General features: G+C 52.7%; 1 protein-coding gene across 4 annotated transcripts in view; it reads right to left on the bottom strand.

The window, feature by feature from the left end:
- The window catches only part of adgb (androglobin), a 612248-nt gene that overhangs the window by 270843 nt on the left and 329230 nt on the right, over positions 1 to 12175 (bottom strand). For all 4 annotated transcript variants that reach the window (XM_072504722.1, XM_072504733.1, XM_072504728.1 and 1 more), the window contains one exon: positions 39 to 198. In XM_072504722.1, the coding sequence (XP_072360823.1) occupies positions 39 to 198 (160 nt within the window). The remainder of the gene's footprint in view (positions 1 to 38; positions 199 to 12175) is intronic.

Here is a 12175-nt window from a genome sequence, read left to right as displayed (position 1 = left end):
GCTGAATTAGGATTAAAACAGCAGTAATCTTGCCTTACTGAAAACACTTGAAAAAGTCTTCATAATCGATCCATTTTTCTGTACAGTAGATCTTCTGTTGTAATTGGTTGGTAAGTTCAGCAATATTGACTATGTTCAGCATTGCGCCGGACATTTGAGAAAACAGCTGGCCACTGATGAGATGGCTGGGAGTGTTATCTGAAACGTAAAGTGTAATCATTAAGAAAAGAAAAAAAACTTTCAGCAATACATATCCTTAACACCTTTTAACCCATTAATTACTTATAAAGTGCAGTCAAGGGCGGTTGCACAGTGGTTAGTACTGCTGCCTTGCAGTTCCAGGGTCCCGGGTTCAATACCGGCCTCGGGTGACTGACAATGTGGAGTTTGCATGTTCTCCCTGTGTCTGCGTGGGTTTCCTCCGGGTGCTCCGGTTTCCTCCCACAGTCCAAAGATCTGCAGGTTAGGTGGAATGGCCATGATAAATTGCCCCTTAGTATCCAAAAGGTTAGATGAGGTTACTGGGTTACGTGGATAGTGTAGAGGTGTGGGATTAAGTAGGGTGCTCTTTCCAAGGATCGGTGCAGACTAGATGGGCCGAAGGGCCTCCTTCTGCACTGTAAATTCCATGATTCCAATATGCAAACAGTAACATCACTGAAATGGCAAAGGAATTGAATCATGTTATGGGAGGAATTCTGAACAGGACACTGGAGAACTCTTTCAGAAATACCACCATGGGAGGTTTGACACCTTCCTGAACTGGTAGGCAAGTTTAACGGGCTGGATTCTCCAATTGTGAAGCGATGTCAGGAGGAAGTGTCTAGTTCTAGAACGAAAAAATCCATGAGGCCCCAGCACCGACCCTCCAACCGGTGAGGGGCTAGCAGCCGTGCCACGTAAAACACACGGCCTTTATGAAATAAATGACTGGAGAATTGCTGGGTCTGTGGCCGCGCATGCGAATGGCGACAACCTGCAGCAGTCACGCCGTGCAACATGGTGCCGGCCAAGCGCGAACCAGACCTGCCAGATAGTGACCCCTGGACACCTCCTCGCCACTCCAGGACCACCCCACATCAATCCCACTAGCCCTCGCCAAAGCCCCCCCGGCCAGCGACACGGCTCCTGCCCCCCTTCCGACTGTGGCTGCGCTGGCACAGTCCTCAGCCGTCACGCCAGGTTCACGAAAACTGAGAGCACAAGTGAACCGCGCCGTCGTGAACTCGGCCCATCGAGAGCGGAGCATCGAGGGAGGGCCTTCAGGTAACGTCCTGAAGCTGTCCCAATGGCGTGCAGTGTACTCCCCGATGATTCCGTTTTGGAGGGGGCGAAGCATTCAAAAACAGACGCCGCCCCCGATTCGGTCGTAAAAAGGGATTCTCTGTCCGATTAGGAAATCGCCATCGGCAGGTGGAGAATCCCGCCCCATATCTCATCACAGAGACACTGGGCGGATTCTCCCTTTCTAAGGCAAAGTATAAGCCAACAGAGAATCTGTGGACTTTTACAACAGACAAACCGGCACCACACCTGCACCGATTCTGCTACTATTAATGGGCTAGCACCGACGCCACATGGAACATAATCAATTCTAATGAAAAACGGTGCCAGATTTACCGTGTCCGGCAAGCTGCAGCCGCACATAAACGATCCTCCCCACACACACAGACCATCCCAGCCAACAATATGGCTGTAAGGAGAGAGGAACCAAATTTCCCGGACACGGAACTGGGTCTCCTCCTGGACGCGGTGGAGGAGCGACGGATGATCCTGTACCCTGGCCTGGGAAGGTGGCTGTCTGGCGCCATCGTCTGTTGTGCCTAGGCGCAGGTGGCAGAGCTGGTGAGCACCATGGGAAACGTCGTCCGGACTGGCATGCAGTGCTGGAAGAAACTCCACGACCTCCTCACGGCAGCCAGGGACAAACCCTGTACCCCCCCCCCCCCCCCCCCCCCCCACACACACACACCCGTAACCCTACTCCCTCTCTCCCCCCTCCCCACCCGGAGCATGGCCAAATCCCCACTCTGCCCCACAAGCCAGCACCCATACCAGCCGCCATGACTGGGTGCCCTGGCCACTGAGGCCACCAGCTACCCACCCACTGGGCTGCATGCGTCGGACAGTCTACCACTGTCATTGTAGTGTTCTCCCCCACAACCTCAGGAGAAGGCCGCACATAACCGCCGGGAGCAGTATAAGACAGACAGGGGACCACCAGACCTGCGGCCCCTCACTGTGGCTGAACAGAGGGCCCCAGACGTGGCCGACGGCCCAGAGGAATTGGATGTCGTGGAGGTAGAGTGCCACGAGCGAGGAAGTGAGACTCCGCTGAGCTGCGGTTCCCCATGACACGTGCTTTGACACCCCACCCTCACCCCCATACCACCCTCTGCCCTTGCGATGCTCTGGCGTCAGGAGGGGGAGACTGCCGTTGTCTCCTAGGTTGCAGGCCCTGGGTTTACCTCCAGCCCTTCCTCCTCTCTAATGGTGCTCATTGGGCCCTGGCGGTCTCCATGGGATGGGGGGCAGCTGGAGTGAGCTCCAGAGGCTTCTGCATCATGTGGCTCTGCCAGTCCTGGCACCACGCGGTTGTCTGCACCATAGTGTCGACACCCTCACTGATGCTCCTTTGTGACCGGCCCACACTCTGCATTGCCTCACCAATGTCCACCTGCGTATGGGACATGTCCCTCAGCAATGGGACATGATGTCGAGGCCCTCAGCCATGGTCGTCCCAGACTGAGCCATGCCTTGTGCAAAACCACTCAAGACGCTGGCGTCACATTCCAGATTTTCCACTGCGGTCGCCACCGGAGCAGTATTGCCCTCAGTGCCATACATTGTCGTTCTCATCTCCAGCACCTGTAGCCTTTGGGACTCCTCCAACTGGCTATGCACTGATATCCCTCCTAAATCTCATGGCCGTGTCTGATCATCTGCATCAGCTTTGGGATAACCTTGTCCAGAGGCTCAGCATCTGACTGGGACCCAGCTGAGTCCTGGGATCCAGCAGACCTCTGACTGCTGACTCCCTTGGATGTTCCTGCTCCATCTGCGTGAGTAACTGCGATGCTCACCAGATTGTGCCCCAGAAGCCTGTTCTTTAATGTTGCCCACTAAGCTGTGTGTCTCTGCATTGATGGAAGGTGGGGATAATAGCTGTGACACCTCGATGGTCTCCTTGGATCTCTCCTAGAGGTGGTCTCCTGGGTGGCACGGGGTGAATGACTCCAGATGGCCCGACCCCATCAGGTGGAAATCCTCCGAGGAAATGGACATGTGGTCAGTGAGAGGAAAGGATCATTTTGTCTGACATGAACAACTCACTTGAGACAGATCACCTGAAGGGTCAGGTCAACCTCGCTGTCGATGACTACTCTCGCTTTGAATAACCCCCGATTTCCAGGGCCTGTTCCTCGCAGGGGGTGAGGACTCGAATCTCTGGTGCTCTGCCCCCATCTTGGCTCTTTCCACTTATTATGGTCTAGCTTCTCCTACAGGGGCAAAGAGAGGGCATTGTGAGCCACGTGCTAGATGGGTCAGGGGGAGTCTATCATGGGCAGCGTACCTGGACATGAAGGGGTTGTGCTGGTGGGTGTCAGGGGATGCTGTGGAGCAAGCACAAAGATCTGATATGGAGAGGGCGTGAGGTGTCAGCCAGTGATTTGTGGGTGGGTGGGGGAGGGGGGGCTGAATTTGAGGAGTGGCAGACAGAATTGATGCCAGGAGAGAGGTTGTAACTTACCCTTGCTGCTCGTTGGAGGTCGTTGGTCTTCTTCTGACATTGTGTGGCGGTCCTCCTGATCATGCTGCCTGCACTGACAGCTGCTGCCACTGCCTCACAGGCATTATTGGTGATCCTGCTGCTGGTCCTCCTTGGGGGAACAGTATGTCCCATCTTGAATTGACAATTTAAAGAAGCCTGGCCAGGTCAGCATCTCCAAAGCGGGGAGAGATTAGCACGCTGCCATTCTTGCGCGTTGACTGGGAGTAAGTGGTGAGGGAGCATTTAAAAATAGTTCCCCCTTGTTAGTGATGAGGCACTGAGGCGTGAGTCTGTTGAATCAGACAGTGAGGCAGCCAATAATGGCGAGAAGCTCACGGGGGCTAATTTCCGGGACTAAGTGCCGTTAAATACGGGCCACAATCTCGACAACGCGGCAGTCGAGAAACACCCCTCCAATTGTGCCAAAATCACACTTAGAAATATTTCTGTTAAATCGCGCCCATTAACTCTGTTTCCCTTCCTCACAGCTGCGATCAGACTGCTGAGTTTTTCCAGAATTTTCTGTTTTTATTTCAGGTTTCCAGCATCTGCAGTATTTTGCCTTTATTACATAAACTTATGCTTGTCTGTGTGCTCTTCCGGTACCTATCTATTTATATGTCACCCTACCACCTGCTGCCTACTACTATTCCTCCTGATTTTAATCAGCCAATTGTAGTGCACATAGTGGGTGCACTGAGTTCAAATGTATATGCGGTCATTTATTTTCCCAATTTGCAGCATGCAGCCACCAAATTTGAACAAGTAAGCTCAGCAAGAGCCCTGAAAATACGTGAAAGCTGGATTTAAATATCAATTATGCCAGTAGCTCGAGACAGTTTGCATTCTTGGTACAATTCCTCTCTTATCTCAAATGTGCTCCAGCTCTTTATGGACAATAAATTGCCTCGGAAGTGCAGCCACCACTGTTATAGGAATGATTGCAGCCGCCAACATTACAACTCAGTCCCAAAAACAAAATGGGACAAATGCCCAATTAACTATCCTGTAAGTTTAAAATGTTACAACTTGGATTCAGCACTCATGAAACTTTCCAATGGTACAATGCAAAGACTGGAGATTAAAAATAAAGGCACTTCCAGCCTTATATTTTTCTTGAGAAACCCCTCAAATAAATAAGGTTTTCTGATGAAGAATTGTTAAGTTTCCAATATATTGGTGGAAATTGAACATTCCTGAACCGCTGTGACAGGAGATTCTGTTTGTGAAAACACACCCACAACTGATTAGCCAAAGGATATCAGCAGTAATGCATTAATTAATGCATCGGGGGCCGGCTTAGCTCAGATTACTCCCTGTGCCACGTGCCAGTGAGGCTAGAAATAGGAAGATAGAGCAGACAAACACGTGGCTAAACAGCTGGTGTAGGAGGGAGGGTTTCCGTTTTCTGGACCACTGGGAGCTCTTCCGGGGCAGGTGTGACCTGTATAAGATGGACGGGTTGCATCTAAACCGGAGAGGCATAAATATCCTGGCCGCGAGGTTTGCTAGTGTCACACGGGAGGGTTTAAACTAGTATGGCAGGGGGGTGGGTACGGGAGCAATAGGTCAGAAGGTGAGAGCATTGAGGGAGAACTAGGGAATAGGGACAGTGTGGCTCTGAGGCAGAGCAGACGGGGAAAAGTTGCTGAACACAGCGGGTCTGGTGGCCTGAAGTGCATATGTTTTAATGCAAGGAGCATTACGGGTAAGGCAGATGAACTTAGAGCTTGGATTACTACTTGGAACTATGATGTTATTGCCATTACAGAGACCTGGTTGAGGGAAGGGCAGGATTGGCAGCTAAACGTTCCAGGATTTAGATGTTTCAGGCGGGATAGAGGGGGATGTAAAAGGGGAGGCGGAGTTGCGCTACTTGTTCGGGAGAATATCACAGCTATACTGCGAGAGGACACCTCAGAGGGCAGTGAGGCTATATGGGTAGAGATCAGGAATAAGAAGGGTGCAGTCACAATGTTGGGGGTATACTACAGGCCTCCCAACAGCCAGCGGGAGATAGAGGAGCAGACAGGTAGACAGATTTTGGAAAAGAGTAAAAACAACAGGGTTGTGGTGATGGGAGACTTCAACTTCCCCAAGATTGACTGGGACTCACTTAGTGCCAGGGGCTTAGACGGGGCAGAGTTTGTAAGGAGCATCCAGGAGGGCTTCTTAAAACAATATGTAAACAGTCCAACTAGGGAAGGGGCGGTACTGGACCTGGTATTGGGGAATGAGCCCGGCCAGGTGGTAGATGTTTCAGTAGGGGAGCATTTCGGTAACAGTGACCACAATTCAGTAAGTTTTAAAGTACTGGTGGACAAGGATAAGAGTGGTCCGAGGATGAATGTGCTAAATTGGGGGAAGGCTAATTATGACAATATTAGGCGGGAACTGAAGAACATAGATTGGGGTGGGATGTTTGAGGGCAAATCAGCATCTGACATGTGGGAGGCTTTCAAGTGTCAGTTGAAGGGAATACAGGACAGGCATGTTCCTGTGAGGAAGAAAGATAAATACGGCAATTTTCGGGAACCTTGGATGACGAGTGATATTGTAGGCCTCGTCAAAAAGAAAAAGGAGGCATTTGTCAGGGCTAAAAGGCTGGGAACAGACGAAGCATGTGTGGCATATAAGGAAAGTAGGAAGGAACTTAAGCAAGGAGTCAGGAGGGCTAGAAGGGGTCATGAAAAGTCATTGGCAAATAGGGTTAAGGAAAATCCCAAGGCTTTTTACACTTACATAAAAAGCAAGAGGGTAGCCAGGGAAAGGGTTGGCCCACTGAAAGATAGGCAAGGGAATCTATGTGTGGAGCCAGAGGAAATGGGCGAGGTACTAAATGAATACTTTGCATCAGTATTCACCAAAGAGAAGGAATTGGTAGATGTTGAGTCTGGAGAAGGGGGTGTAGATAGCCTGGGTCACATTGTGATCCAAAAAGACGAGGTGTTGGGTGTCTTAAAAAATATTAAGGTAGATAAGTCCCCAGGGCCTGATGGGATCTACCCCAGAATACTGAAGGAGGCTGGAGAGGAAATTGCTGAGGCCTTGACAGAAATCTTTGGATCCTCGCTGTCTTCAGGGGATGTCCCGGAGGACTGGAGAATAGCCAATGTTGTTCCTCTGTTTAAGAAGGGTAGCAAGGATAATCCCGGGAACTACAGGCCGGTGAGCCTTACTTCAGTGGTAGGGAAATTACTGGAGAGAATTCTTCGAGACAGGATCTACTCCCATTTGGAAGCAAATGGACGTATTAGTGAGAGGCAGCACGGTTTTGTGAAGGGGAGGTCGTGTCTCACTAACTTGATAGAGTTTTTCGAGGAGGTCACTAAGATGATTGATGCAGGTAGGGCAGTGGATGTTGTCTACATGGACTTCAGTAAGGCCTTTGACAAGGTCCCTCATGGTAGACTAGTACAAAAGGTGAAGTCACACGGGATCAGGGGTGAGCTGGCAAGGTGGATTCAGAACTGGCTAGGCCATAGAAGGCAGAGGGTAGCAATGGAGGGATGCTTTTCTAATTGGAGGGCTGTGACCAGTGGTGTTCCACAGGGATCAGTGCTGGGACCTTTGCTGTTTGTAGTATATATAAATGATTTGGAGGAAAATGTAACTGGTCTGATTAGTAAGTTTGCAGACGACACAAAGGTTGGTGGAATTGCGGATAGCGATGAGGACTGTCTGAGGATACAGCAGGATTTAGGTTGTCTGGAGACTTGGGCGGAGAGATGGCAGATGGAGTTTAATCCGGACAAATGTGAGGTAATGCATTTTGGAAGGGCTAATGCAGGTAGGGAATATACAGTGAATGGTAGAACCCTCAAGAGTATTGAAAGTCAAAGAGATCTAGGAGTACAGGTCCACAGGTCATTGAAAGGGGCAACACAGGTGGAGAAGGTAGTCAAGAAGGCATACAGCATGCTTGCCTTCATTGGACGGGGCATTGAGTATAAGAATTGGCAAGTCATGTTGCAGCTGTATAGAACCTTAGTTAGGCCACACTTGGAGTATAGTGTTCAATTCTGGTCGCCACACTACCAGAAGGATGTGGAGGCTTTAGAGAGGGTGCAGAAGAGATTTACCAGAATGTTGCCTGGTATGGAGGGCATAAGCTATGAGGAGCGATTGAATAAACTCGGTTTGTTCTCTCTGGAACGAAGGAGGTTGAGGGGCGACCTGATAGAGGTCTACAAAATTATGAGGGGCATAGACAGAGTGGATAGTCAGAGGCTTTTCCCCAGGGTAGAGGGGTCAATTACTAGGGGGCATAGGTTTAAGGTGAGAGGGGCAAGGTTTAGAGTAGATGTACGAGGCAAGTTTTTTACGCAGAGGGTAGTGGGTGCCTGGAACTCGCTACCGGAGGAGGTAGTGGAAGCAGGGACGATAGGGACATTTAAGGGGCATCTTGACAAATATATGAATAGGATGGGAATAGAAGGATACGGACCCAGGAAGTGTAGAAGATTGTAGTTTAGTCGGGCAGTATGGTCGGCGCGGGCTTGGAGGGCCGAAGGGCCTGTTCCTGTGCTGTACATTTCTTTGTTCTTTGTTCTTTGTTGGCTGGACAGCTGGTTCATGATGCAGAGCGAGGCTAAGAGCACGTGTTCAATACCATCTGAGATTATTCATGAAGGCCCCGTCTTCTCAACCTTGCCCCTCGCCTGAGGTGTGGTGATCCTCAGGTTAAATCACCACCAGTCAGCTCCTTCCCTCAAAGGGGAAAGCAGTCTATAATAATAATCTTTATTGTCACAAGTAGGCTTACATTAACACTGCAATGAAGTTACTGTGAAAATCCTCAAGTTGCCACATTCCAGAGCCTGTTCGGGTACACAGAGGGAGAATTCAGAATGTCCAATTCACCCCAACAAGCTCGTCTTTCGGGACGCGAGAGGAAACTAGAGCACCTGGAGTAAACCCACGCAGACACGGGGGAACGTGTAGATTGTGCACAGACAGTGACCGAAGCCAGCAATCGAACCTGGGTCCCTGGCGCTGTGAAGCAACAGTGCTAACCACTATGCTGCCTGTGGTAATACCAAGTATTGCAGTACCTGAGCGGTGGATGACCATTGGTTAGACCCAGGAGTCTACCATTGGCTGATGTACGTAGCTCCGCCCTGAGAGGCGGAGTATAAGAACCGGTGCCGTCCCAGCAGCCTTCACTTTCTGTATCGAAGCTGCTGGGGAAGAGTTCTAGCAGATTAAAGCCTTCAGTTATGAATCACTTTGTCTTGAGTGTAATTGATTGCACATCAATTTAATCTGCTACAACTTCAGTTGGAAGGATGGATCTCCGTATCAAACCAGAGTGCCTTCAGCTCAGCCCCCACGTGGACAACTCTGCCGATATTTTCAAACATTGGCTGGCCGCCGACACCCCCACGGAAGGACAAAAGATGCATCTCCTACGCTCACGGGTCAGCCCTGGGATCTACTCTCCTTTCGAGGAGGCGGAGAATTATGCTGCCGCGATCGAGCTGCTAGAAGGACATTATATCCGCCCTGTGAACCAGGTCTATGCTCGTCACCTGCTGGCGACTAGGAGGCGAAGCCCCGAGGAAACGTTGGAAGACTTCTACCGGGCGCTGCTGGTGCTAGGCCAAAACTGTGGCTGCCCGCCAGTTTTGGGGAGTGAGCACACGGAACGTTTGATCAGGGATGCTTTCGTGGCAGGTATGACCTCCCCCGATATCCGCCGAAGGCTCCTAGAAATGGACACTCTGGGACTTACAGAGGCACGGGCCCTGGCAGGGTCCATGGACGTTGCCTATAAAAACGCGCCGTCCTTTGCACCCGATCGCGCAGCGGGCCCTGGGCTGCGTGGCACCCCGTAGTGGCAGCCCCTCAGACCTTTCCCCTGACCCCGCAAGCCTGCGCGGCGAGACGGCCCGCTAACGCCGCCAGGCACCACTGTTTCTTCTGCGGGCAGGCGAATCATACCCGCCCGCGCTGCCCGGCCCGCACCGCCACCTGCAAAGGGTGCGGCAAGAAGGGCCACTATGTGGGGGTCTGCCAGGCCCGCGCCGTGGCCGCGGTCTCCAGCGACTATCGGCAACCCCCCTTTCAGGCCCCGACCGCCCAGCGCTCACTGCCACCCCCCTATCCTAAGGCCACGTGCGACCCGTGGGAGCGGCCATTTTGCCCCCCGGACACCACGCTGGACGGGTGGGCGCCGCCATTATGTCCCTCGCCGCCACCAACTTCTTCATCCCCGGACACCATGTGCGACCCATGGGTGACGCCATCTTGGATGGGGCCCCAGGCCCCCAGCACAGCCGACTACATGCTGCCCGACCAGAACTCTCAATTACTTCAGCTGGCCTCGGTGACTCTGGACCAGAGTCGGCCCCGGACGCTTGCAACAGACGATCTCCATCAACGGCCACGAGACGTCGTGCTTGATTGACTCTTGGAGCACGGAAAGCTTTGTTCACCCTGACACGGTAAGGCGCTGTTCTCTTGTCACCATCCCGTAAATCAAAGGATCTCCTTGGCCTCCGAGTCACACTCGGTGGAGATAAAGGGGTTCTGCCTAGCGAACCTCACTGTCCAAGGCAGGGAATTCCTGCCGCACCTCTGCGCAGCCACCCTCCTTGGGCTGGATTTCCAGTGCCATTTGCAAATCCTGACTTTTAAATTCAGCGGCCCTATACCCCCCCTTACTCTCTGCGTCGTCGCGACCCTTAAGATCGACCTGCCTTCCCTGTTTGCGAACCTCACCCCGGATTGCAAACCCGTCGCCACCAGGAGCAGACGGTACAGTGCCCAGGACCGGACCTTTATCAGGTCGGAGGTCCAAAGGCTGCTGAGGGAAGGGGTCATCGAAGCGAGCAACAGTCCCTGGAAAGCTCAGGTAGTGGCGGTAAAGACCGGGGAGAAACATAGGATGGTCATTGACTGCAGTCAGACCATCAACAGGTATACGCAGCTGGCTGCGTACCCTCTCTCCCGTATAGCAGACCTGGTGAACGGGATCGCGCAATACAAGGTTTTCTCCACGGTGGATCTCAAGTCTGCCTACCACCAGCTACCCCTCCGTAATGGTGACCGCCAGTACACTGCCTTCGAAGCAGATGGGCAGCTCTATCACTTTTTAAGGGTTCCCTTCGGTGTCACGAACAGGGTCTCGGTCTTCCAGCAAGAAATAGACCGAATGGTTGACCGGTACGGCTTACGCGCAACGTTCCCGTATCTGGATAATGTCACCATCTGCGGCCATGACCAGCAGGACCACAACACCAACTCCCCAAATTTCTCCAGACTGCGAAAATCCTTAACCTGACATACAATAAGGATAAATGCGTGTTTAGCACCGACCGTCTAGCCATTCTAGGCTACGTAGTGCGAAGTGGAGTCATAGGCCCCGACCCTGAGCGCATGCGCCCCTTCATGGAGTTCCCCCTCCCTCACTGCCCCAAGGCCCTAAAGCGCTGCCTCGGGTTCTTCAGCTATTCCGCACAGTGGGTCCCCAACTACGCAGTCAAAGCCCGACCCCTGATCCATTCCACAACCTTCCCCCTGTCGACGGAGGCCCACCAGGCCTTCTGCCGCATCAAAGCCGACATTGCAAAAGCCACGATGAGCGCCATCGATGAGTCCCTCCCCTTCCAGGTCGAGAGCGATGCGTCGGACGTAGCTCTGGCGGCCACCCTCAACCAAGCGGGCAGACCTGTGGCTTTCTTCTCCCGTACCCTCCATGCTTCCGAAATTTGCCACTCCTCGGTCGAAAAGGAGGCCCAGGCCATAGTAGAAGCTGTGCAACACTGGAGGCATTACCTGGCCGGCAGGAGATTCACTCCCCTCACGGACCAACGGTCGGTTGCCTTCATGTTCGATAATGCGTAGCGGGGCAAGATTAAGAACGACAAGATCTTGCGGTGGAGGATAGAACTCTCCACCTACAATTACGAGATCTGCCCCCTTCCCAGTCTCCCGCTGGCAGGAGATCCTTCCCGATGCCCTCCACTCCATCCGATCACTGCTGTGTACCACGACAAACGAAACACCTCATGAATGTCTCCTTGTCTTCACTAGGAGGTTCTCCTCCAGGACCTCGCTCCCAACCTGGCTGGCAGCTCCTGCACCCATTCTGCTCTGCAAACACGTGCGGGCGCACAAGTCGGACCCATTGGTAGAGAGGGTCCACCTCCTTCACGCTAACCCTCAGTACGCCAACGTGGCGCACCCCGACAGCCGGCAGGATACAGTCTCCCTACAGGATCTGCCGCCCGCTGGATCCCCACCCACACCCCACCCCCCACCAACCCCACCCTACCTCCCACCGGCGCACCCCACGGCTGCCCCCTTCCCAGGTGGATTGGTTCTTCCACTGGTCCCATCCAGGGGTGATGAAGCTACCGAAAAAGCCGAAGTCACGCTCCCGGAGTCACGAATGCCCGA

This window comes from Scyliorhinus torazame, chromosome 1 (genome assembly GCF_047496885.1).
Source record: "Scyliorhinus torazame isolate Kashiwa2021f chromosome 1, sScyTor2.1, whole genome shotgun sequence".
NCBI classification, from domain to species: Eukaryota; Metazoa; Chordata; class Chondrichthyes; order Carcharhiniformes; family Scyliorhinidae; genus Scyliorhinus; species Scyliorhinus torazame.
The sequence above is the reverse complement of the archived record's forward strand: the minus strand, read 5'-3'. Positions and strand labels throughout refer to the sequence as shown.